At 54.5% G+C, this 24,996-nt stretch overlaps 8 protein-coding genes across 8 annotated transcripts; 3 read left to right on the forward strand and 5 right to left on the reverse strand.

Moving 5' to 3' along the window:
• Window positions 1-1,390: 1,390 nt before the first annotated feature.
• On the reverse strand, window positions 1,391-2,321 carry C8Q71DRAFT_708481 (uncharacterized protein; the record flags this gene model as incomplete). The annotated part of the gene is made up of 2 exons (XM_047920623.1): window positions 1,391-1,868; window positions 1,930-2,321. 2 exons carry the CDS (start codon window positions 2,319-2,321, stop codon window positions 1,391-1,393), a joined length of 870 nt encoding a protein of 289 aa, XP_047778577.1.
• A 683-nt stretch (window positions 2,322-3,004) lies between these two features.
• Window positions 3,005-5,875, reverse strand: C8Q71DRAFT_761713 (uncharacterized protein). Its single transcript, XM_047923883.1, has 16 exons — window positions 5,568-5,875; window positions 5,479-5,508; window positions 5,273-5,426; window positions 5,164-5,222; window positions 5,082-5,105; window positions 4,891-5,027; window positions 4,763-4,831; window positions 4,539-4,694; window positions 4,439-4,486; window positions 4,365-4,386; window positions 4,271-4,311; window positions 4,171-4,211; window positions 3,957-4,115; window positions 3,818-3,906; window positions 3,681-3,764; window positions 3,005-3,627 (listed from the first exon to the last, which is right to left on the reverse strand). Exons 1-16 carry the CDS (start codon window positions 5,829-5,831, stop codon window positions 3,301-3,303), a joined length of 1,704 nt encoding a protein of 567 aa, XP_047778578.1. The 5' UTR covers window positions 5,832-5,875; the 3' UTR covers window positions 3,005-3,300.
• Window positions 5,876-6,851, reverse strand: C8Q71DRAFT_761724 (uncharacterized protein). Its single transcript, XM_047923884.1, has 3 exons — window positions 6,755-6,851; window positions 6,672-6,700; window positions 5,876-6,575 (listed from the first exon to the last, which is right to left on the reverse strand). Exon 3 carries the CDS (start codon window positions 6,570-6,572, stop codon window positions 5,958-5,960), a length of 615 nt encoding a protein of 204 aa, XP_047778579.1. The 5' UTR covers window positions 6,573-6,575; window positions 6,672-6,700; window positions 6,755-6,851; the 3' UTR covers window positions 5,876-5,957.
• A 175-nt stretch (window positions 6,852-7,026) lies between these two features.
• On the forward strand, window positions 7,027-11,750 carry C8Q71DRAFT_76043 (dehydrogenase E1 and transketolase domain-containing protein 1). The gene is made up of 24 exons (XM_047923829.1): window positions 7,027-7,062; window positions 7,145-7,282; window positions 7,347-7,432; window positions 7,834-8,376; window positions 8,431-8,592; window positions 8,644-8,721; window positions 8,771-8,953; window positions 9,014-9,062; window positions 9,168-9,280; window positions 9,331-9,383; window positions 9,439-9,473; window positions 9,521-9,623; window positions 9,679-9,927; window positions 9,988-10,074; window positions 10,125-10,210; window positions 10,269-10,360; window positions 10,419-10,447; window positions 10,507-10,563; window positions 10,613-10,639; window positions 10,697-10,730; window positions 10,790-10,835; window positions 10,926-10,980; window positions 11,033-11,206; window positions 11,256-11,750. The coding sequence occupies exons 2-24, from the start codon at window positions 7,272-7,274 to the stop codon at window positions 11,703-11,705; spliced, it is 2,802 nt and encodes a 933-aa protein (XP_047778580.1). The 5' UTR covers window positions 7,027-7,062; window positions 7,145-7,271; the 3' UTR covers window positions 11,706-11,750.
• Window positions 11,751-11,794: 44 nt separating this feature from the next.
• On the reverse strand, window positions 11,795-18,004 carry C8Q71DRAFT_858285 (P-loop containing nucleoside triphosphate hydrolase protein; the record flags this gene model as incomplete). Its single annotated transcript, XM_047927501.1, has 16 exons — window positions 11,795-13,170; window positions 13,227-13,248; window positions 13,306-13,385; window positions 13,443-13,483; window positions 13,538-13,986; window positions 14,042-14,663; window positions 14,726-14,815; window positions 14,865-15,006; window positions 15,066-15,227; window positions 15,286-15,991; window positions 16,038-17,042; window positions 17,109-17,273; window positions 17,330-17,496; window positions 17,547-17,645; window positions 17,702-17,761; window positions 17,815-18,004. The coding sequence occupies 16 exons, from the start codon at window positions 18,002-18,004 to the stop codon at window positions 11,795-11,797; spliced, it is 5,376 nt and encodes a 1,791-aa protein (XP_047778581.1).
• A 576-nt stretch (window positions 18,005-18,580) lies between these two features.
• C8Q71DRAFT_761734 (Aldo/keto reductase) lies at window positions 18,581-20,468 on the forward strand. The gene is made up of 8 exons (XM_047923885.1): window positions 18,581-19,087; window positions 19,138-19,225; window positions 19,279-19,348; window positions 19,404-19,638; window positions 19,691-19,785; window positions 19,846-20,029; window positions 20,091-20,238; window positions 20,293-20,468. Exons 1-8 carry the CDS (start codon window positions 19,030-19,032, stop codon window positions 20,354-20,356), a joined length of 942 nt encoding a protein of 313 aa, XP_047778582.1. The 5' UTR covers window positions 18,581-19,029; the 3' UTR covers window positions 20,357-20,468.
• Window positions 20,469-20,569: 101 nt separating this feature from the next.
• Window positions 20,570-21,350, reverse strand: C8Q71DRAFT_708473 (uncharacterized protein; the record flags this gene model as incomplete). Its single annotated transcript, XM_047920621.1, has 2 exons — window positions 20,570-21,127; window positions 21,186-21,350. The coding sequence occupies 2 exons, from the start codon at window positions 21,348-21,350 to the stop codon at window positions 20,570-20,572; spliced, it is 723 nt and encodes a 240-aa protein (XP_047778583.1).
• A 2,537-nt stretch (window positions 21,351-23,887) lies between these two features.
• C8Q71DRAFT_76397 (uncharacterized protein) lies at window positions 23,888-24,987 on the forward strand. The gene is made up of 2 exons (XM_047924042.1): window positions 23,888-24,201; window positions 24,257-24,987. Exons 1-2 carry the CDS (start codon window positions 24,040-24,042, stop codon window positions 24,812-24,814), a joined length of 720 nt encoding a protein of 239 aa, XP_047778584.1. The 5' UTR covers window positions 23,888-24,039; the 3' UTR covers window positions 24,815-24,987.
• The last annotated feature ends 9 nt before the right edge of the window (window positions 24,988-24,996 follow it).

The raw sequence follows: 24,996 nt of genomic DNA on the forward strand, positions 1-24,996 counted from the left end.
GCGACCTCTCCTGCACAGATGGTTGAGGTCGTTGCCCCACTCTGTCTACCGTCGTCGAAGAGTCCCGCTCTTCTCAGGCAGACCGTGCTACCCGTCCCGCACAATCAGCTGGATAGACGGCCTGCACGGGTAGCAGAAACATGATCATCGCAAGATGGCGAACACAAGCTTCAGCATCAACGCACTGCCGCAGCATTCTTTGTTGGGCAGAATCCAGGCTCAATGACACTGCGAACACGCTGAAAAGGTCTCATATTTTAGTGTGCCCCGTATGTTCCACCCGCTTCCCCCTCCTCGTAGTCTGGATTCACGAGCTTCTGTGGGGATACCGGCAAAGACTCCGGTTCGATAGAGCCGACAGGCAATCTTCGCATCTTTCTCCTCCGCTGGTCCCAGCGCGACCGCCGAAGCTCTGTATGCATGGAGGTATCCACGTCGTAGCGGGTCCGCCTATCATGTATGTAAGTACCAATGCCGCATTGAAGATTATTGCTGGATTCTCGGGCTTGGTTCCGGGGTGCAGCAAAACTTACACAAAGTACTTACAGCCTATGTCTCGCGCAGACTGGACCTCAAGTCGATAGCTGAGATACCTGGAGGTGAGCTATGCACGCGCTACTAATCCCGGGTCCGGGTCATCATGATACAGCCGCGCCATCGAGAGGTGGTACCCAATATTCAGAGGCCGTCGCCACTCTTCGTGACGCGCGACGCGGCAGGATCATACCATAGGACGGCCCAGTAGCTTCTGCGCATGACACGACCTACTTACAGGGCGTCGTACTCCAGGTCAACGGACGATGTAATATTTCACGGTCAATTCAATGTTCATTTCATACGACGGTTTGCATTCCTGCTAAGTACGGAATGACGTTGATGAGGAAGGGTGATCGTCGACTGCCTTGCGCCGCAGCGTCCCTTATTTCATCACTGCAGATCCCCCAGACTAATGACGTACGGTAACCGTATAGGTCCGACACAATCAGCCAGCTGCAGCGATCGAAGCGACGATCGGAAGCTGTGCCATAGCAAGAAGTGGTCGGAGTCTCGAGGATGAGGATTACATAAAAGGCTCATGATCTATCAAGAAGGTTCATTGAGAATAATGGCGTACAGCCTGCACACGGACCATATAGAGAGCGGTGAGCGTATGATACGACCCGGGAGCATGCACCGAATCAGATAGAAGCGGTCATTACGGCTGTACAGTAGACGTCGAAATAGCGAGGAGAAAGCAGTATACAACGACGGGTAACCTAGAACACAACAGATATGCAGTTTGTACATGGTGAAGTTGATTTGCGTACATGGCGAGCATAAATAGACGGAGGCCATACGGAGACAGCGACGGATCCTATATAATCAAGAAAAAACCAGGCAATATCACGGCTCACTGTCTCTTGACCTTCATCTCCCACATGCCTTCCCTCCCCCTCTCTAGCCCAAGCAGAACGCATCTGTCCATCAGGAAGTCGACCCGCCTGACACCCTTCTGCCGCTCACCCTCGTCTATGCACCGCTCAGCCCAGGAACGCGCGATGCGCTCCCGCGTTATCTCATCCATCTCGTTGTTCCACCAATCTGCCTGCGATATCGGAGTCATCATCGAGAGCCAGATCGCGCTGAAGAGGTCGTGCAGCGTGACGCCCGCTGGGTTTGAGCTCTCAACGTCGATGTGCCATGGGTAATGATTGCTGTACACGCGCATGCCTGCGACAGGCGGCTCGCAGGCGAAGCGCGTGAGGTCCCAGGGGTTTACTTCGCGCTCGAGCGCACGGAAGCGGAGCGTTGAGGGGTTCTTGCGGAGGTCGAGGTGCATGCCGGGCGAGACTGAGGAGTAGCGAATGTAGGGGTGGAGTTTCGACCCTCTCGGAGAGTCGAGGACTACACACTGCATAAGCAGAGGTCGTCGGGAATTATATTAGGGACTCACTGCTACCAGATATCGACGCTGAGCGCGCCTTTGTGAACATCGAACCCAATGATGACCCCAGTGACCGTGCCATACTGAAGTCCGCCCTCCACTCCCTTGGTGGCCGCTTCGCATTCTCGTCGTGCACCGATCGCAGACTGCGCGAGCGAGAGATGTGGCTGCCAAATGACGAAGGGCTACTTGTATTGGATGACGAAAACGGAGTGTGCGGGCGTGATATTGTGCGGGTAGGCGGCCAGCCCTCCATGTTGTCTTCCTCGCCGTTGAAATACTGAGACACTCGCACCCAGTCCTGGTCAGGTTCTTCGGGACGCTGCGGCCAACTGTCTCCAGGACCTTGCATTGTGATCGCCGGGGGCGCGAGGGCAGGGAATGCGGCGGGTGTCATGACAAACGCGCCGGGCCATGGTTGACTCCGCTGCGCAGGCCACGGCGACCCCATCGCGGGCTGAGCGTAGGGCGACCACTGGCCGAGCTGATTTGACCCGGACCAAGGTGTACTCGTGGCGGACGCAGTCGGCGGCGCTGCAGGAAAGACGTAGGGCGTCCTGCCGGCATGAGAGTAGTAGTTGCCAAACGGTCCTCCCTCCGACGGTGCCTCCACGAGGGGCGGCATATCAGAATAGTTGGCCATTGTCGCGGGTGGGCTTGCGGGGAGAGTGAGGGACGGAGTATGATGATAATCGGCCACGAGGCTAAAGGGCGAGCTATACGAAGGCGGCAATCCGCGTTTGGCTGTTCTTCGGTGCTAATTCCCCCTGAGGCGCAGCAATATAGAAAGCCGCAGAGCGCGAGTCAGGCGGATGCAAGGCATGTGTAAGGCAAGAGAGGTTGTGGTCGTGGTAAAGGTGGAAGGACACCAAGTCGTCATGTATGCAAGTAGTGATCCAAGTATTGAAAATTCAATATCGACTGGTACATACATAAGGCCCCGCTTGGGCGACGCGGCCATCATGTTCAGTTATTCATTCCTTCCACAGCATGCAATTCAATGACATCCACGCGGTTTCGATGATGGTGATACATAATGTGGGCCACTGTGAGGCCTTGTGAGGGATGGCGCAGTGCAAGTGTGGTGAGCAAAGGCCATGGCCCTCGTAACCATATTAAACATCAAGCTCACTATGGTCCGCCTACCGGTACACTCGAATTACATTCCATCATTATGTATGTATCGCAGTAACTTACTAGTGGTACACTAATATATTCGAACAGCCTGGATGTAGCAGATACAAGGGGTAACGAGCGCACGAGCAACAACAGTGCGTTTAAATACAGCAGTCAGAGTATAATGGAATGTTCAAAGAGAGACGATGAATGATGCACCATACAACCACACCGTGGTTACTAGTCCAAGGCTAGATGACTCACTGCCGGGCATCTGCACCCATCCCGGCAGCCAGCCCTGTGGCCAACGCGCTGCCCATCTGCGCACCGATACCGTCTGTCGGCACGAACACCGTCTTCGAGCCAAAGGCCTGCACGCGGGACACTTCCACACGACGCATCTGCATCTCGCGAGCGAACTGGTCGCGCACCTCAGCGTCGGCGGTCGCGCGAATGCGGATGGCTGCAGCCTCGGCCTCTGCTGCGAAACGGGTCGCTTGCGCCTGTGCTTCGGCCTCGATCTGGACCTTCTGCGCCTCTGCCTTGGCGGCAGCGACGACGCTGTAGGCTTGCGAGTCTGCGAGGGTCTACATAGCTAGGTTAGGGCGCCGGATGTCAGCTACGAGGGAGAAAGACCGACGTTCTGCGATTGAGCTTTGACGCGTGCGACGGCAAGCGTGCCTTCCTCCTGCTTGATCCTGTTGCTGTTCTCCCGATCCACGTTCTATAAAAGGGTTTGTCATCGCGCGTCGATGCGCATGAGGCAGAATAACTTACGGCCGCTTCGACCTGGGCTTGCAACGCTCGTGTCGTGAGCCTATCCATCGTGGATGCCATTTCACCCTTGAACTGCCGGTCGATGACAGCTAGCGACAGTGCATGAGCGACACGTTTTCCACGACAAGAACTGACGCACCTAGGTCCTTCATGACGATACCATATTCGAGCGCAGCGATGTGCAGATCGTCCATGGCCCGGGTCCGCAACGCATCTAAGAAGGCGCCGTTGGGATCGCTGCCGTCTTGTAGATTGTCTGGGCCAAGCGAGCGCTGCTTCACCATAGAGCTGTAGTCCACTGCGCATGGTTGTACAATCAACGATGCTGCCCTCATATCAAACGGTTTACGTACGGTGCGCCACGATCTGGGTGAGGATAGACTGGCATTTGTCACTAGAAAGGGAGCCAGTGCGTGAGTATGACGTTGTTCAGAAGCAAGGCAGTAGACGTACCGGAGGGCGTCATAAGGCGTATTGTAGCCATGTGTGGTCAACTGTGCAAGATCGGTGAGCATCCTCGAGTCCGTCATTGTCGAGACTGCGTTACCTTCAACGGCTCCGTAAGTTGCCTATCATACGCGTTAGCCGGACTACGCGTATGTCACTGATCGCCCTACTCACCACTTCAGGTAGATCGTCAACGCAACGGGGACCTGGTCCCTCGTGAAGCTGTCATAGGGCAGATGAGTGTGACACACAAGAGTACGAACGATACACGTACATGTCCTTCGTCGGCATCTCAATCTGGTTCTCGCCAAGCGTGAACAAGCCGCGCAGCGTAACATTGGGGTTCGTGATGTAGTGCTGCCCGGCGGGGAGCTGCTCCAGGTCATCGCCTTTCTGAAGAATCGCACAGTTATTGGCGGGGACATTCAGGCTGTAGCAGGAGAGGAAGCCATGTAAGCGACTGTGTCCGGGTGTTGTTGGTAGCAGACGAGCACGCACAAGAGCGCCACGACGTATTCCCGCTGTGCCCCATCGCGCAAGCTGCTCTTCATGGTCACCTCGTGCTTCCTGCGAGGTTCGACGAACGCTTCAGTACACGTGGAACTGCCCGTTCCGACATAACTGACCATCCGAGTGTGTTCTTGGTGACATGATCCTTCACCTCGGTGGGGAGGTGCGTCTGGTCGACAATCGAGAGGACCCTGTAGGCACCTTCGATAGCATAGGCGACGAAGCCTGCATTCTTGATGACGAATATTTGGTTCTATGCGACAATCAAATTGTTGCTCAGTCTGGGTGAGCGATGCAGGGCCCGTACCTGAGGGTCGGATACGACTGCTGCCTGTAAGTCGAATACGATCAGTCATTTGTAAAGTAATACCCAGAATGTCTGGACTGACCTGGTTCTGAGAGACCTGTACTATCGTCAATCCCTGGAACTCGACTACAGTGTCTGACACTGCCAAGAAGTAAGACACATAGCATTGTACGGATCGGCAACTAGCGTACATCCTTTGGTACCGCACCATGTGCGTGCCCACCAATTGCGAAGAGGCATGCCAGGGTACCGTCCTGGGCGGGTAAGAATGCTGGGCAAACCACCATGGTTGATCAGGCCTATTTGGCCAGGAGTGACTTCTTTGCCTATCCAATCCGTTGGTCGCTGTAAGGGTGGTCACCGATATATTCACGGCTTTCATTCCGAGCGTGCTCACCTTGCGCGACAAGATGTGGCTGCGTCCGGACTGTGCGCGCCACATACTAGTCAGCCACAACGACAATCTGATGTTTCGACTATTCCTACCTGTTTCAGTTGCTGGTCCAGCTTCTGCAGCGCCCCGATGAGGCCGGTCTTGTCAATCGTAACGAAAAAAGGTCGGTCGTTCAAGTGGTACTCAGGAGATGCGACGAAGTTCTTCTGAGGTGCAGAACGGTGAAGCCCTGTGTCATGCTTCTCGTCGAACCCATCAGGTGAGTACCGCTGAGGCTCGGGCCTGTAAGCGGACGAGGCTGCAGGTGCGTCATACGCAGTGACGCTCTCGTTGGTGACGGTACCTTCCTTGATCATGGTGGGGGACTATGGGGGTGGGGATGAAGGGAGATGACGTCGGATGTTCGAAGCTTTATATGTTTTCACAGGCATCACTTCGCGTCGGGCATGGGCTTGGTATCTGTCAATAGGTGGACCTGCTGTTCAACGCGCGCACACATGCGCAGTACTTCTTGAACGAGGCAGTGACATCTTGGCACCGGCACCGACGCTGGTTCGCCCATCCGCAAGCGAAATGTCCTCAATAACAAGCAAACTCGTGACAAGGAGGTACCCGCGGTTTGACGAGCCCGCCGCGGTACGGCAGGCTAGACGGCACAGCGACTGAGTACTGTGCGGACCACCATATGGGGGCAGCCGAGGCGGTGCATTAATTGTGCGGCTCTGTTTCGGCATAACAGGAGGAGATTGGGAGGAGGACCAGAGGAGGTGGGCACTGGGCACAAGCGCATCTCGATCCTCTCTATACGAGTGAAAGGTTCTGACTGAGACCCGATTATAAGCGGTACATGTACAGGAGGTCTTGCGACTAAACATACCCATAATATACCTCCAGTCTGCCTCCAGTCCAAGCCAAGCCCAAGCACAGGTACATGTCCTCGGTGCCTTACACTGCTCAGAGCCGCTCACAGCCCCGTATGTATGCCATTCCGAGGCGTCCCGTAGCCCATGACCTTCAGCGGGGAGCCACGTCGGGTGGCAGCTGCGCCGTACTGCGCTTTCCACCACGGTATCATATGATGCATCTTGACAGAACATAGACTGTGCATGCGTTGAGTCAGGCTCTCGGCAAGTTTGATTCTAACCATGAGCAAAAGGATATCGGTGTCGTCCAAGGGCCTATTGACGATGACTGACCGACGCCCGTCACCACCAGCGACCTTTAACTTCAACTTCTGTCAGAGCTTTGAAACTGTGAACCCCTAGCTTGTGGAACGGACATTGGCATTTCCGGCGAACAAGCACACAAGGTGAGTAGCAGCATCCCTAGGGGGAACAGCTGAGGAATGAGCGCGTCGAGAGAGGCCTGAGACTGCCATGGCCCGTTACTGTATGATAGAACGCTCGAAGGTGATGGGTACGGTGATATTACGTAAGCATGTGGCAGACGCCTGAGATTCTCTGAGTGAGATCACTCAACGCGACGTAAGTTACTTGCTCCTCCTCGATAGCTGCTATAATACTGATACACAGGCTCGCATAATCACTCTATGTCATTGCCAGTCTGCCAAACCCACTCACTTGTAAGGTGCAGTAGTAGAACGCCTCCGTTCTCGTCAGTCGTTGTCTTCTGAATTCGGCAATTCACGTATCATGCTGGCGGTCACAAGGCGGATGATCCGGCCAGAGCCTCTTACAGTCCGCCAACCTGCCGCCAACCGTTCTGGATGGCCTCGCGGTCTGCAGCCCACGACTCACTCTCTCACCTTTATCTAGCACGGTGGGTGTTGTGGTGCTATGTCCGTAAGGTGAGGACATCCTTATCACTCGTCTGCTGAAGTAGACTAACTCATTTCGGTGTACTTCCTCCAGACAACCCAAATGGGCGATATGGCGCCGCTCGTACCATGACAAGTCGTATGGGTATCGCGAACCTCGACGGTTTGTTATGCCTGATTGTGAGTATCGGTTATAACTTTCATTCTCAGACGAATCGGATACCCCAGCAGAGCCTCGACCTGCCCTGTCTGCTGTCAACGTCGTTCAATGACCAGTTCTCAGTTACACTTGCTGCTGCGTAATCACGTGGAAGCTTCATAGTGGCTGGGATTCCGCCAAGATTACGCGCTCTGTCTGGCTCAACGATGTTCACTCCAGGTGAACATTCGTAAAGCTTCCAAAGCTCTTAGTCTGCGAGCGAAATTACAAGCAAGTCGGTGCCTGTTGCATGACACGAAGTGCTGAGCGCATTTTGTGTCTGACAATCGAAGCCCCGTCATTCACGGCGGCAGCGCTCGGTGTTTACTGAATGTCCAGCTATCGATTTAACTCACACATGGCCGGTTTGCATGACTCGCAGATAGCCCCACGCAGCTACAGAACAGGACTGTGAACGCGCCTCTCCTTCGCTACGTCGACGCGCTCCGGACGCATGGGCACCGCGCCGCGCGCATCGACCCTCTCGATCTTCTGCAAAGGGAAGAGGTCGCCGCCCTCAATCCCTGGAGGTATGGCCTCCTCGACGACGCGCAGAAGTACGACGTGAATGGCATCGTCTGGACGCGCCCCGTGGGCTCCGCCGCGGACCTGAGCGACGAGTGGACGCTCGGCGACATCACGCAGCACCTGCGCGCGATCTACGTTGGGCGCATCGCGTACGAGTACATGCACTCGCCATCCAAGACCGAGCGGCTCTGGTTCTCGCACATGCTCGAGTCGCAGGCGCCGACCCAGGCGGTGTTCGACACGAAGCAGAAGACACGCATACATGGGCTTCTTGCGCGCAGCGAGACCTTCGACCAGTTCTTGCAGCTGAAGTTCCCAAATCTCAAGCGGTACGGATTGGAGGGTGGGGAGTCGATGTTGCCCGCGCTTGACGCGCTCTTCGCCTCCGCAGCAAGAGGTATGTATGGGACTGTGTCTCGGTCCCTGAATGCAGTACTGAAGACTTGCACAGCCGGAGTTGAGAATATTGTCCTCGGAATGCCGCACAGAGGCCGCTTGAATCTGTTGACAGATTTACTCCAGTTCTCCCCAGAGGCTCTGTTCCACAAGATCAAGGGCGGCTCTGATATTCCGGAAGACCTCGGCGCCTCTGGGGATGTCATTAGCCATCTGGGTATGTACAGCTTGCATGTTGCCTACGGCACGTCGAAGTGACCGGTTGCAGTCGCATCTCCAAACCTTCAGTATGACGGCGCCAAGGCTCCGCTTCAAGTCTCGCTTCTGCCCAATCCATCGCATCTGGGTAAGTGCAGTATCGTCCTCACGGACGTGGTCGGTAACTTGTGGTACAGAGGCGGTCAACCCTGTTGCACTTGGAAAGACTCGTGCGAAGCAGTTCTCACTCCTGAAGAAACTTGTTGCCTCCGGCACCGCGCCTAACGAATGCTTCCCCGGAGACAAGGTGATGTGTCTGCAATTACATGGCGACGCAAGCTTCACTGGGCAAGGCGTGGTTATGGAAGGGTTGAGTCTGAGTAGGTGCTATTGTCATTGGGATGTCGCAGGCTTTTGATGTTGACTCGGCGTACAATTAGGCAACTTGCCGCATTACACCGTCGGAGGCACCGTTCATATCGTGGTCAAGTAAGACTTCCCCTTCGTTCATAGCAGCTCGTCCTTACTCTGAATGTCTACAGTAACAGGTAGCACTGAATGAAGATCCTGGATGATCGTCTTACTGACCTAGAGCAGCATCGGTTACACTACTCCTGCGTCCAGCGCGCACTCGGCATTGTACTCGTCGGATATAGGGAAGATGATCAACGCGCCAGTGCTTCACGTCAACGGAGACTATCCAGAAGGTCAGACAAGCGCATGAGTGCCTGGGCCCTATCGTTGACCACATCTCTAGATGTCGCGCGTGCTGTAGACGTCGCATTCAAGTACAGGAACCACTTCCGTAAGGTACTCACTCGTTCGATTCGTCTGCGCGCATATCTGAACACATTCCTGGTGGCAGGACATCATCGTGGATCTACTTGTGTATCGCCGCTGGTAGGATCTACGTATACGACAGAGGATGACAATTGACACCTCTTCAGGGGTCATAACGAACTGGACGAGCCTTCTTTCACCCAACCTCTCATGTACGAGAAGATCCGATCGCGAAGTTCCGTCCCTGCTCTGTACGAAAAGCAGCTCATCGTAAGTGCCCTCAATATTACATTGCTCTCTTTTTGCTGATCTCGCCCATCGGCAGGCGGAGAAAGTCATGACGGAAGACGCTGCCACAGCTGTCCGCTCGTCGTACAAATCACTTCTCGCCTCAGAGCTGGAAGCCGCAGACTCTCGTCCTCCCGTGAAGGTAGATGCCGTGATGTTCCAGGGCTCCTGGGCTGGGATGAGTTGGCCAGCAAGCTCAGATGCTGTCCGCGAACCGGAGACTGGAGTGGACCATGAGACCCTGCTCGGCGTTGGACGCGCAAGTGTCACTGTGCCTGACGGATTCGTATGTCTGATCCAGCCTGTGCCTGACATTTGCTTCGCTGACCATCGCGTCGCACTCCAGGAGATTCACCCCCGCTTACAACGGCATGTCAATAATCGCCTGCGTGCTCTAGAGAAGGGTTCTGGGATCGACTGGGCGACAGCTGAAGTAAGACGAATTCCCTGTGATTGAGAGATGTGGACTGATATGTATGGCAGGCCATGGCTTTCGGGACACTCATGCTGGACGGCTGTGACGTACGGATCTCTGGACAAGATGTTGGACGTGGGACTTTCAGTCAACGGTCAGTGATCATCGAAGCTGACGTGTTCGCCGGCGACTCACACAAGACTGTCGCGCAGGCATGCCATGCTTGTCAACCAACGGACAGAAGAAGTGATCGTTCCACTGAACGCTCAACTCCAATGCGAAGGCAGGCTTGAACTGGCGAACAGTGAGTATGAGGGTCCGTAGCCAGGCAGCGAGTCGTACTAACCCGTGTGGAAATCAAGGTTCGCTTAGCGAACTGGCCGTGCTGGGGGTAGGTCGCAGCACTTGTCAACCATTGCATCCGCTTCACAGCTGATCTGTACTGTGCAGTTCGAATATGGTGTGAGCTGGGAGAGCCCTGACATACTACCCATTTGGGAAGCACAGGTCAGTTAAGACCTCACTAAATTTCCGTCCGTTCTCTCACCGCGCGTAGTTCGGCGACTTTTTCAATGGCGCCCAGGTAAGAGGTCATATTGTGTTGTATAGCGTTCTCGCTGCTCATGGGACATCCACTTAGGTCATCATCGACACCTTCATTTCTTCGGCGGAGAGTACGCGTTCATCGGACTGCACTTCACACCATCAGGACTGACGATGGTGCATTACACAGCGAAGTGGCTCAGGCAAAGCGGGATCACGCTGCTTCTGCCTCATGGGTACGTCTCATTACACTCACCGGTGCCGATGTTTCATTCAATTAACGAAAACCTTTCTCTCCTTTATCTTTACGATGGGATTCGAAACAGCCTTGACGGCGCAGGCCCTGAACATTCTTCATCCCGCTTGGAACGGATGTTACAGGTGAAACCGTGTTTGGCGATGACTCATACTATCGTGCTGAATGCAATCACAGTTGACGAACGATGGCTATGAATTCGACGATAGCCCAATCGCTTCGAATGTCAACATGCATATCGTCTTCCCTACGACACCCGCGCAGTACTTCCACTTGTTGAGACGGCAGATCAAGCGGAACTACAGAAAGCCTCTCGTTGTTGCATCGCCGAAAGGATTGCTTCGACTACCTGTACGTCTGTACTCCTCACGGTGTAGATCTGCATTTACATGGAACCTAGGCTGCCTCCTCATCGCTGCTGGAATTCGGGCACAACACTCGGTTTGAACCGGTGCTCGATGACGCGACAGTCGACAAGTCGAAGGTCAAGCGCGTATTGTGTCTGACCGGCAAGCTTTACTACGAGCTGGTGGCGGAACGTCAGAGGTTGCAGGCAGATCATGTAGCCCTCGTCCGGATCGAAGAACTGTCCCCATTCCCATTTGGTCGCCTCGCTAGTGTTCTTGGTCGGTATGATGCGACTAGCGAATTTGTTTGGATACAGGAGGAGCCGAGGAACCAAGGCGCATGGCCTCATGTCTCGGAGAGGATCAATGCTGTCCTCGAACACCTGGGTCGCACGAAACACATCTTGTATGTCGGAAGGGCGTCGGACGCGGTTCCTGCGCCTGGGATAAGCAAGATATACTCTGCACAACGACAAGCAATTTACCAAACAGCATTCAACTGAGGACGTTACTCATACACTACTAGACGACGCCATATGTACATTTCTGCTCCGTGCACGTTATCAACTTTGACACGCCCTTCGTTGTGGAATCATGACCCAATCGCACGGAACTTCTCCTCGAACTCCGTCGTCACCATATGCACGATTTTGTAGACTGCCCAGTCTTGATCGGAGATGTCAGTTGGACGAGTGAGCTCCATTCCTTCATCCTCTGAGTCACTACCGTCTCCCTCCATCTCTGCGGGCGGCACTGCCTCCACTACGTCTTCGTCGTTCACTCCCTTTGCCTTCGTGCCCGCATCTATGACTTTCGGTAAACCGTTGTCGTCTTCTTCGGCACTGACGGCCTCGGTAGACGCCTTCCACAATAGCTGCCCAAGACCGGCTCTGATGGACTTCAGAGTCAAGGTGAAGTCGTCCAGCAGATACCACATGTCGTTATCACGTATCGCATTGGCTGACTTGAGCGCTGCAGGTTGCCCGTGAATGTAGAAGTCGAGGATGTAGGCGTTGAGCACATAACCATCATTCTCCCGGCTCGAGTGCGACGTGAACAGTCGCATAGATGGAATGGCGTACTGGTTGAGGTGGAGGCCATCACGGCTGGTCCGAGTGAGTTCCTCCACGGTCTGATACTGGTCATCGTGCCCAGAGTTAGCGACAAAGGATGACCTCGCGATTGGCCTGACAGCACGTTGATCGAGATGCTCGACGAATGAAGAAGGGGGATCAGAACGAGGTGAGCTGGGGACAGCTTCGACATCGCTCAATGGCAACCCGACATCAGAGCCCAGTATAGCATGGTGTTGAGTAGCATATGCTAGGGCGTAACTTGTGAAAGTGGATAGGATTTCCGAGTCGTGAGTATCAAGGATGTTCTTCGCGTCTTCCGGCATGGGTGGGAGCGTGACCATGGAGGGAGACTTCTTGATGAGCTGCTGGAGGTTCTCATCCGCTGCATAGATCCTGGGGAGGTATCGGCGTCCGAATAGATGGCACAACAGGAGCAGAAGCCCCCGTTTGGCGGAGACTGTGTCCGATTGACAGCATATCCGATGAACAACTCCGTGACGAAGAAGAGCGATCAAAGCAAGGTTCCCGGGTTCGGTGTAGTAAAGGTGAGAGGCGATTCCGAATAAATTGATGGGGTTCCCCTGGGCGTCGAGTAGACTTGCTCGGCGCAGGTAGTCGATGCTGAAGCGCATAAAGTGGACTACTTGTTCGTTCCCGATGTTGGATCTGAATCCGATATGGGGTAAAGTGAGGATACTAACGACCGCTTGCTCGGCGAAAGGTGCATAGTCGGATCCTTGAAGCAAATTGAAGAGGCGCAGCACCATCGTCGACGTGAGCGGGAAATTGCCGCCGAGAGAGGGAAGTCTTGACAGGACTAATCGCTGGCACCGATCTATGGCGACGCCATAGAAGACGACTTTCCCTAGGAGGTCAAAGCCTCGTCTGCCGGCTGATAGCGATAATGAGTTCAAGTCTACTCGGGTGTCAATGGGCGGTTTCACATACCACGACCAGCACATTGACGGAACTGTTGTGCAAATCTATTCAGCAACTCGCCAGTCATGTACCAGGCCACCCCACGTACCATCAGCGCCGTTAGAAAAGGCGAGTCGCCACAGAAGACGGAAGTCCTTGCAGGTGCATTGATCCCCAGAGCCAGCGTCCCTATCATAGCAATGTTTTGTTAGTTACGAAGCAGGATGAGACGTTCATTTGATGCACCTGTGGCGACCACAACTCGGACGACACCTAGCCGAAACAGACTGGATGAGGCGTTAGCACATCTGGTGCATATGAGCCAATCAAACCGAACCTACCTCTCCACCATTGTTCTGTAACGCTTGTTCATACCTGCGTGGTGCACGCCAATTCCTCTGCGTAGAGCGTTCAGTGCCCATTTCGGCACAGATGACCATCGCTCCAGTGAACGCAGTTCGTCTTCCAGGTCGCTCTTCGAGTACACTGACGATTTGCTGGTGAATGAAAATTGAGGGGACGGATCGTGAGGATCGAAGGAGCTCTCCCAAGTCGTGCTGCTCTCCCCCTGTTCGGCTTCGACATCTACCCGATTCTTCGATCGTGTCTCCTTCTCCGACTGGCGTTTGCGTGCCGCAGCCTGAACCTTCCAGACTTCCCATTGGGCCATCTTTCGTCGCCACTCAGGGCTAGTTTCCCTCCATTGCTCTTCCGCAGTGGTCAACTCCTCCAGCAGTCGTTGACACATCGTTTCGCATGCCTTGCGATCGAAGTTGAACAAGATTGCAGGCTGAAGTAGATGTCAGCCCAAAAATATGCAGTTCAGTCTGCCACTGAGACCTTACCAGATCACCACTGGCGTGCAGATCAGACACAAGATATATCAGGTTTTGCATGAACCGAGAACGATCGGGGATCGCATGGTGGTCCAACGCCTTCACAGCAGGATCGGTTAGGTATTCGATGACCTTGTTCAGAGGCGATTGAATATCCTGTTGGTCTCTTGCGGCGACTAGGTTGTTGACGATCGTCTTGAGCTGAGCTTCATATCGCAGGATGTCCTGTTGTTTCAGGAGAGGACCAGCAGTACTTGCGAAAAAGCGGGTTGGATTCACGTGGTCCAAGTCGAAGCCGCATGACGGCTGATTGGCATGTACAGACAGCGCCTCGTACAACGAAAGACAATCAGCTGCTTCGAGAGAGAAGTCGGGTGGGATCTCATGGACACCAAATGAGAGCAATGAGACGGGGTGTAGGAAGCGTGTACGACCAGTGTTACTGTGGCTGTCGATGCCCTTGAATGACAACGTTGCGGGCTTCTCGTCCTGCATGGCGTAAGTAAATTTGCGAAGATGCGAGTACCGATGCGGGTGGTGGATGAAGGTGTGCTTGAAGTGATGCGCCTCCTGAACGGACTTAAGCCAGTCGTTGAACTCTTCGGGATGTCCGATTGTAGCCGAGAGCCCGCTGTGAACGGGCACGATATCAGATTGACTATGAGGGCTAAGCGAAGCAGACAGATGACCGACATGATTGGGCATGGCGCGAAGAGTAGAATCTGCTCCCATACTGCCCCACCTTCCTGCTGGCCGATGGAATGAATCTCGTCAAGGATGATACTGAGTTCACGGTGTCAGAGAGTACGGTATACCAACATGGACTACTGACCGTTTGATGTGGGGGGTCCAGATGCGAGCCAGGGGAGGCGAAAGAAGCATGATCGCAAGCATCTCCGGAACGGTGACAAGGATCTGGCACTTCTGAGGGTCATGGATCCGATAGTCTCTTGTATGGATCGCCCAACAGCTCCCTGCGTGCAATCCTAGATGAGCAATCATATTGGCATTGATTGTGGGATCAAAGACTCACGTCCTCTCAACTCCTTCTTGTATCGAGCATACACTTCGGCCGCAATCTGGTTCACGAGAGCTTTGGTTGGTGCGACGTAGACCAAGATGCCATCGTCTGACTGTCTGAGTACTTGCTCCATAGCGTAGTACGAGATGAATGTCTTTCCGGCACTTGTCGGCGCTGGCAACGGCTCGTATCAGGTCATAGTCGGACGTAACAGTAGGGAACGTGCACTCACCCACAACGAGGACAGACTGGTTGTCGTCCAAGCAGTCGAGGACATCCCGCTGCCATGCGTCTGGCTTGAACGGAACCCTGGGATCGTACTGACTATCCATACTCCGATCCATGTATTCGCCGAACAGACGAAGCTGCCACACGATAGGGTCCTCGCGTATGCGCATGAATTTGTAGACAGCCGATTTCGTCTTCGATTTCATCAGCTTGACGAACTTGAAGGCTAGTTTGTGTTCGACGTCTGACTGCTCAGGAGACGACGTCTTCAAATCGCTGATCATGGACGACAAGGCGATGACGTTGAGACACGTGTCGAGGATGTCAACGGCAGCGGGGAAGAGATTCGGCTGTTGGTACGTATCCTTCACCATCCGCAAGACCGCAACCGTGGTCCGGTCCTGCACGGCCGCAGTCTCGCGCTCATCGTCCTCGATCCAACGGACAAATTCCAGGTGCAGTCGGAAGAGGCGTACTTCGACCGTGAGCCATCCTTCAAAGGTCCGCTTGTTCCGCTGGATGTTCTCGATGTGCACAATTTGCCGAGACGTAGACATGGAGGCGATGGTGTCGAGCTGCTCCTTCCACCACGGCACGTTCGAATCGTTCAGCTTGGTATGTTTCTTCTCGTTGTTTGCCAACCGGATCTTATCCGCGGACGAGACGTGCTCTTTCTTTCCCTTCTTTGATTGATGGGGTACTGGTTTCGCCTACACCATGGTGAGTGCTTGACCCAAGGTCATTGCAATTACGTACCTGTATGGTGCGTGGGACAGCTCGTCGTGGCTGTGAACCGACAGGTAGAATGAGCATGCGCTCGAGAGGTATCCCGAAGGCTCCTGTCAGAGTTTGCGCCTGGCGTTCCATAGAAGCCATGAAATGCTGCGCGCGGCGCAGTGCCTTGCGTCGCTGAAACTCATCCATGGGCTGATACGCCTCTCCGCCTAGATGAGCAGGCAGGATAGCGCGCTTGTCATTGTGCCAGTGATAGACGTCGTTGAAGATCGTGTTGAAGTCGAGGTGTTGTGTCAGCTCGAGAGAATCCTCGGCTTCAACGTCTACAGTTACGGCAGCGAGATGCTCATCGAAAATACGGTTATTGAAGGGAAGGAGAGCACGGACCGCCGGCGGACGCCCCGTGCTGTCTGACGGCCGACTCGGAGCAGGTTGGGGGAACCGGGCACGAAGTGTAGTGAAGTCGCAGTTGCTGATGCCGACAGCAGACCACAGCGCAGCCAGGCGCGAGCTGACCATAGCGCCGAAGAGCTCAGAAGGCGACTGGCCAGGACGCGTCATGGCAAAATTCAGCAAGGCGACGTATATGTGGCCGTCTACTTCGGGTTGGCTGCGAGCCAAGACACTCTCAAGAGCAAGGAACGCCGTTGGCAAGAACGTGCCAACGAGCATCGCGCTCAGGCTAGGGTGTATTGTCTCCAGCTTCTGAGCCCGTTGCTGGACCGAGAGGGTGGGAACGACAATGAGGTGAGCAATGAAGGTATACAGCAACTCTGTCATCCCCACTTGGCGAAGGTCCAGCACCGATGAGAGCCTCTTCAGCAAAACGGCCATCCAGGTCTCGGAGGGGGCTTGTACGCTCTGCGGGGCGAAGGTAGCCAAGGGAAGGACCGGAAGACCATGTCGTACATGGGATTCGCGAGCTTCCAATGCCTTCGCAGCCGCACTACTTGCAGCCCATAACGCCTCAGGAAGTTGGCTCCGGGCGTTAGGATTGTGGCGCTGCTCGTAAATGAACGTCACAATCTGTAGGAGATTGTACGCACTCAGTGTAAGTTACATGGGTTTTGAGTTCATATGCTATATTCTCACCTTAGAGTCTCTGTATTCCGCGCCATGGAGTAGCGACACTGTAATACCCTGCGCCAGAAGATTGAAGATGAAGACACGTTGGACAAGCAACGCTTCAGCGCGGAGCGACTGGTCATCGAATTTGCGACTGATAAGTCCTCCGTCATTCGTCATCACGAACATCGGCTGAGAATTGAATACGATGAGTTGTGTCGATGTATGCATCCGATGTATGCGCTTACCTTGGTAACACGCTGATAATTGAGCCAATTTGGGTCATGCAGATTCTCGAATGTGTGTACCGCAATGTCCAGACATCCCAGATGTTTGAACAACATCGCACGAGCTAGGCTTCGGGACGTATGAACGTCCTCAGGACGCCCGGTCTGTATCGTCAGATGCCGGCTCTCTGAAGTGGATCAGTCAGTCTACGGAAATTTGAGATAAGAGATAGCATACCATGCCAAAATACAATATCGAACGTAGCAGAGCGCATCTTGTACTCGTTGAGCATCCTCTCGAGAGAGTATGTAGCATGCAAGATCTGAAAACTGGGCTCTACATAGAAAAGGGTTTCAGTGGATTTCTGCAGCACGCAACTTTTAGATACGCACCGCCTTCCCGCCCTAAAGCAAGCAACTGGTCGTTCAGTGCTTCTTGCAGCAGGGCTTCCCCTAAAAAGTAACGCGTTGGTCGACGCCACTATAATCGAGAGCTACTAACGTACCGTCGAGGACGAACATCTCGCTCCCAGCATAATCTCCAATCAGATCCATCCATCGTCCACGTCTGCTTGTCAGCGTATACCATTCGTTGTCTATGTATGCCAACGCATCCTTCGCCTGTGGCCGCTCCGGAAGCCTTGTTGACCCAGAGCCGGTCGCCCTGGCTGCTTGGTCGAACCCATCCAAATCCATGGTGGTGAGGGTGGGGGTGAAGAGGGATACCGCTGCTCAAAACCACCTTCGCCTCGCTGCGTGGAGCGTGCACGCTGCCAATCAAGTATGAAATCGGCGTGGCTTGGGCGTGGCTAAGCTCGAACCTTGAGCTACCGGTTCAAAAATGAACTCCGGTTGGACTTCAGTCCTGGGTAAGTATCGTCGAACGACTGGCACTTATACTGTGAATATCGAGTGTCGGACGATACGGAGGCCAGATGCCAACTGCAGTCGCTACTTGTCTGTGGGTTGCAAGTGCGTCGATTTTGGAAGTCAAGTTCGAACAGTGGCGACCCTCTCGGGCGCTAAGCCACCGCCGGTACCATCGGCATCATTATTTTTGGCATTATCATTTCAAATTGAATGGCCATACTCCCGAAATAATCCTATTTCGTTGCACTGGAGCGTATGACTGCAAGCATAGTAGCGGCTGAATAGCTCGCATTCGTGCCACAGTACGAATTCGGAGTCTGGCAATGATTCGACATCAGTCTGAGTAATTACTGTATAAGTAGCTGACCGGTTGGATCGGGCCGTCTCTCTACACTGATGATGATTCATCCTCGCGCTCGCGGCGGCGGCGGCTCGCCTTTCGCGGACCGCCTCTTCTCCGCCGCCACTGTGTCGTTGTTTGCACGAAGCTGCGACCGTTCAAACGTTCAAGGTCGCCCCGGACCAGTGGTAATCAAATCGCACAACTACGCAAGAAATCGTATACATGGCTCCGAAAATATGGCTAATCTCTATCTGCTCGCGTACGCTCAAAAGCCCGCTGTCCTTCTACTAGTACTGCAGTGTACAGTCTGAATAGGGATGACGTCTTCAATGCACATTCAGAAGCTTGGTCTGGTCAGAAGTCCCGATCGATTCGGATAACGGTACAAACAGAGGGTACGCAACGGCTAGCCGGGCCGCCCAGCAAGTCTCCCAGTCGCTATAAGAGAGCAGGGTGACCGAAGCAAGAGGAAACCATTGGTCCTGTCTTGTTTATTAGCGCAGTAGCAATGGCATCCCCCACAGTCAAGCTCAACAACGGTGTCGAGATTCCCATCCTTGGACTTGGTGGGTCAGGCTCTCCTATAACTCAATATGGTACTGATTCAGCATAACAGGTACATGGCAGTCCAAGCCCAACGAGGTCACGAATGCTGTTGAGCACGCACTGAAGGAGGTGGGATACAGGCACATCGACTGTGCATGGTGCGCGCTATGGCACCCGTTCCGGGTCCACTCTCAGCTGACGCGAGACTCAGGGCATATGGGAACGAGAAGGAAGTCGGCGAGGGCATCCGCAAGTCCGGCGTTCCGCGCTCCGAAATCTTTGTGAGTATGAGAGTGCTGCTTCGACTGGGCACGTACTAATTAAGCTTTCGCTCAGATCACCAGTAAGCTATGGTCCACGCACCACCAGCGTGTCGAGGCAGCCCTCGACGAGACTCTCGCCAACCTGGGTACTGATTACCTCGACCTCTATTTGATCCACTGGCCGGTTCACCTCAACCCCAATGGCAATCACCCGAGTTTCCCTACGCTCCCTGACGGCAAGCGGGATGTTCTCTATGACTGGAAGATCAAAGATACCTGGGCTCAAATGGAGGCTGTCTTGAAGAAGGGTACGCCTCTGTCTCCGCTGACGTATGTAATGCTCGTCCTCACCGTTCACAGGCAAGGTCAGGGCCATCGGAGTGTCGAACGTCTCCAAGCGTATCCTTGAGACAGAGCTCCTGCCGTACGCCACTGTCGTTCCTGCCGTAAATCAGGTGCGTAGAAAGGTGCTACACGCAGGACACAAACCATGCTTGACGAGACATTCTCGATAGCTCGAAATCCACTTGTACAATCCTCAACACAACCTTCTTGAGTACCTCCGGTCAAAGGGAATCGTCGCGCAGGCGTATTCCCCGCTCGGCTCGACGAACTCGCCTCTGTTGAGCGACGAGACGGCCACTGAGATTGCAAGCAAGCACGGCTTGCAGACGCCGGACGTCCTCCTCGGTTACCTTGGTGAGTAAAGCAAATGGAGAGTAGCATCGTACGCGACGCTGATCAACCGTCGGATATCCAGTGGCTAAGGACATTGTCACGCTGCCCAAGTCAGTCACTCCGGCACGCATCGCATCCAACTACACCGGTGCACTTGCGGCCGCGTCAAAGCTGACGAAGGAAGACATTGAGAAGCTGGACGGTGTTGCCGCGGCGGGAAAGCAGAAACGGTGAGTGTTGTTTCTCCACTTATTCTCTGTTGGATACTGACTTTCCGTATATAGCCTCATAACGCCACCGTGGCCTGTCGATCTCGGGTTTGAAAACTGGCCGGGACAGAACCCCTGAGCAGATGATCGGCGAAGTAGTGAATTTGTATAGGCCGATCAGCAGGCAGTCATGACAGGAATGTATGTATCCTGTATAGGCGGTGATATCCCACTTGTGTTCCGAAGATGATTGAACGGCAAACCCATGTCTCCGATGGATCCCCCAAGAGTTACGTATGGTAAGGATTACTGAACCTGACGGCCCCGAGATCCTATTCCGATCACGCGGATGTCAAAATACATATGGAATCCATCGCCACCGCACCTTCCCTGCATACTCCTCCCACTGTTCGCCAAACTGTTCCTTCAAAATCCGGTCTTCTTCACGGGAGCGCCACGCCATTGATAAGGTCACGTACACCGTGAGCCCGGCGTATATCCCAACGAGAGTCTTCCCTACCGGCGTCTGCAATACGCCGCACTCCCGCATCCACGAACCGGCGACGGCGTGCATGAGGCCCAAGCCGACGAGGCTAAACGCGCCCGAAATATAGCTAGGGTGTCGCACGATGCCGTACCACCCGTCCTGGACGATCTGGTGCCCGTCGCGGATCGACACCTCGAAGGTGAAGAACCGCCCCATCGTCTGGTAGCACTGGTAGCGGACAGCAGCACCGAGCGTGCCGACGGCCCAGCTAGCGAGGAAGGCGCCGGTACAGGCGATTCTGCGCGTGAGGGATTGCGGGCCCGGGACAAGCGCGGTGAGGACCATTTGGGAGAGCGGGTGGTCGGGGAAGCGGCCTGCCACGATGACGGCGGCCTCTAGCATGGGCGCAACACATGACAATGTCTGAAGCAATAGACAGTCAAGATTTGGTCGGCGCATCAGGGGAAGGCAAAGTAGTTACCTTGAGTGCGATGCTGTGAATATGCACGGTGGCGGAAAACCACCGCTCAAATGGCTTGACATCCTGGTGGCGATCTTTGGTAGAGACCTTCGGCTGGGGTGGTGTCAATATGACATAGCCGGATAGTAACCCGGTGAAGAGGAGGGGGATCTTCACGAGTGACATACTGAGTAGCAAGCGATCTCCTTGAGAAAGGATGGAAGAGGCGGGTGGCCCGCTATACAGGTAGTTATATGCGTAGGAGGTGAGAAGGCTACGTCCGCGGTGACAAGTAGGTTTGCGACCGCTACGGGAAACACCGCTAGCGAGATCCGTTGGGAAAACGGAGTTAGAGCCGCCCGACATGGGCTCATAGGCCGCCTGGAATCGCGCAGTGGGGCCGCGCCCGGTATGCAACGTCTGATGGATTGCTCGCCGTATAGACGCGAGATGCCAACGTCAATCAGAATAGCTGCAGCGTGCTGAAGCGAACTGGGCAAATGGGATAGCCAATGCAACGGAGAGCACAAGGTTATGGTATGCCTCGGCCCCGCGGTATGAAGAAAGGTAATGAACAACATACCTCGGCTTTCGAGGAGTGAAATTGTATTGGGACACTGGCAAGCGGTGATTCTCAAGCGTGTCAAGCTGTGTGAGTAATTTTGTTATGCCGGAGATATCATGATGACATACCTAACAGCCTGAGATTATTGCGTAGCTGCTGCGAACAGTCTTCGCAACGACATGACAAACAAGACCAGCTTAGTTGAATTCACGTCAACTGGCTCTTGCAGCTCTTTAGGAACGAAGTCTAACCATGATACGACGATCACCGAGCTGGGTGTCGGTGCTATCCGAGTAGTGCCGACACCAGACACGAGTAAAAGCAGGGAAGACTGATGAACGCGGTTATATTGTCTTCTGAAAGTGAGAGGACGAACTCTACCTACAATTCAGGGCATCCGTCGATCCCGACCACGCGTCCGCCCGTCCCCGCTGCCATGACCCCGCATCATGATAGTGAAGCTATGGCCACTTACGATTCAATTCTTTACACACGGCCGTGACTGGAATGACCGACCCAGGATCGGACATCGCGACGATCCCAACATCCAACGTGCAGTTGCGCCATGAATGACACGATCTGAGGCCGATCATCATCAAGTCGGGGCCGCCGATCATAGTAGGGTCCGTGTAGTGACTTATCTGGGTCATTGGGCGTGTGGTCTGGGTAGATGTCTAGACGCTGGGACACTGTAGAGAACGATGGAACAGACGCACCTTCCTACAAGGAATTTGCACGAGGCACCCGTCCCGCCATAGTTGGCTAGTGGGCTAGAGCTTGCCATGACGGTGCCAGTGTCGGAAGGGATGGTGACGAGTGTGCGGTCGATGGCAGTGGGGCTGTGGATCGCCGCCACAGGTGGTTGTAGTGTTGGCAGTACATTAGGGGTCGTGGTGTTGTGTTGTGATCAGTGAGCGCGGTCGACGCGACTGTCACTGTCAGGACACTGGGACGATCCGAGTCGCGCGTGCGACATTGACCGGACTCTGGTCGCGATCGGCGGCTAAACATGATGGATCCTCTCCTTCCTCTCCTCGTTTCCTCCTCATCCTATGTTGAACATGTGCGTCAAACAAGAGGATTGTCTGGTGTCCGTGGGCATCCGCGCTCGGTGAGTCGTCGCCCTGGCAGTGGTGGCTCATGCAGGCAAGTTGCCTGCATGAGCCTGGTAGATTCGGGCGGCATGTCATAGCTCTAGCGCGGAGTACCGGGTGGCACGGTCCTGTTGACGCAAGAACTAGTGAGTTACATAGCCAGCTGCCATTCACTCAGAATCATTCATGATAACACTGGCCCAGGAACCACGATGGCTGTCTCCGGATCCAAGGCTAGCCGAGACGCTCTTGTTCATTCTTCGCCGTTGCAGGATGATCGTTGAAATTTTCGTGTCAGAGCCATGCCGCTCGCTGGCAGTGCCAGTGGTAGTCAACGGTATAGTATGAGTAGACGTCTTAGGACGACACGAACAGGATGTCACGCGGACATCTCAACTTATTGAGCCAAGACCGCGCCAAGGTGAGCCGATATTCTCCGAATCGGGACTTGTTGCCTGCGTTGATTCCGAGTCTGAACAACCTTGGAACAACCCACTAAGTATGTCGTATGGTATGGATTCTATGAAAGGATGAGCATACGTTTCGTATTTGCGCGCTAGGGCCGTCTGAGACCGACAAGCTGTACATGTCATATATGTATGCTCAACTCGCTGTGGAATGTTTCAGCTCAGGCACTACGTAAGTTAGCACGGGAGCGGCCTGGGAGCGGCGGCGAGGATGGCACATTGATGACAAGACCTGGTCTCCAACCGGATGAACGGATCTGTATACATGCTAGCCCGAGTGTATGGCAGGCTAGCTAGCGTCAGAATGAATCACCCGTGCGTGACATCTCGTCGTGCTGCAACACCGTATTGGCTGATGACGCTCGTGCTGGACACAGGACACATAGCCGCTACTGTCGAATATGGCACAGTCGAGGTATGTGCTATGCATCCTAGGCTATACATCCTCAGAGACCCATCATCCCGGGCAACGCGCAATCCATGCCGCCCTTCCGGAAGTAGGACTAGCAATGTATACCAAGACTATGCTGGACGGCTTCTTAGACTGGTCTAGCGGCACGCTCGCACATCCATCACGACACGGGTTCATGTGAAGCCCTCGGCAACATTAGAATTGATCGCACCGTGCAGGCCGCCCCTTTTAAGCACCTGGAAACATACGAGGGGGTCCGTAAGTACGCACTTCGCACCTGGTCGCCCTCATATCCTAGCAGCGCTAGCCTTAGCACTGAGGCTGCTCAACCCACAAGATGTCCCTCGTGAAGATTCCTTTCCTCGTCGCCGGCGCAGTCGGTGGCTATGTGGTCATGACAGCGCCGAATCCGAAGGTCCCCGTCGAACAGAGGGCTGAGGTCAGCGCGTTTGAGCGTTTCTTCTCTGAGACAGCGAGACTCTACACGCTTGGCTTCAAGGTGCGTCAGCCTCCCCTCACGCCTTCGGACTTGCTCACGAGTCCCCGGCTTGTAGGCCTTGATCTTGTCCAGTAGCATCCTGGAGGTGCTCGTCATCGGTGCTAGCCACTTGCCCTCACACCCCCTGTCTCAGAGGATCCTCGACACACTCGTTGTGGGCCCCCACTCTCTCGCCCGCCGCATCACCATCAGCCCACTGTTCGTCGCAGGTGCCGCCATTGGCTACTTCGGCGCATATTTCCGCTGGCAGTGCTATCGTACGCTGGGCCGCCTATTCACCTTCGAGGTTTCCATCAGAGAGGATCACAAGCTCGTCACGGAAGGGCCCTACCAGTACACTCGTCATCCCAGCTACACTGGGGCCATCCTCAGCGCGACCGGCCTTGGGCTTATGTACGTTGCGCCGGGGTCGTGGATTCACGAATGTGGCATCCTGAGGACGCGGGGAGGGAAGATTGCGGCGTGGACATACGTCGCGGCGTTCTTGTACGGGTCGGCGAGCTTGTTCCGGCGAGCACCTCTGGAGGATGCGTTGTTGAAGAAGCAGTTTGGCGAGGAGTGGGAGGCGTATGCGAAGCGGGTGCCGTACCGTATCGTTCCCTACATCTACTAAATGGCCGTGAAGCATTCTGCTAGTCAGTAGTGCTTTCTTACTTACTATCCGGGGTAAATAGTGCCTTGGTTTTAGTGCCTTGGTTTCTGTGATAATACACATACTCGGGAGTCTCGAAGTGAAGCATTGCGACTCGGCATGCAGCATTAATAGCACCTTCTCACGTGACTGAAGCGATGTAG

This window comes from Rhodofomes roseus (genome assembly GCF_022264815.1).
Source record: "Rhodofomes roseus strain CIRM-BRFM 1785 chromosome Unknown C8Q71scaffold_11, whole genome shotgun sequence".
Classification (NCBI taxonomy): domain Eukaryota; kingdom Fungi; phylum Basidiomycota; class Agaricomycetes; order Polyporales; family Fomitopsidaceae; genus Rhodofomes; species Rhodofomes roseus.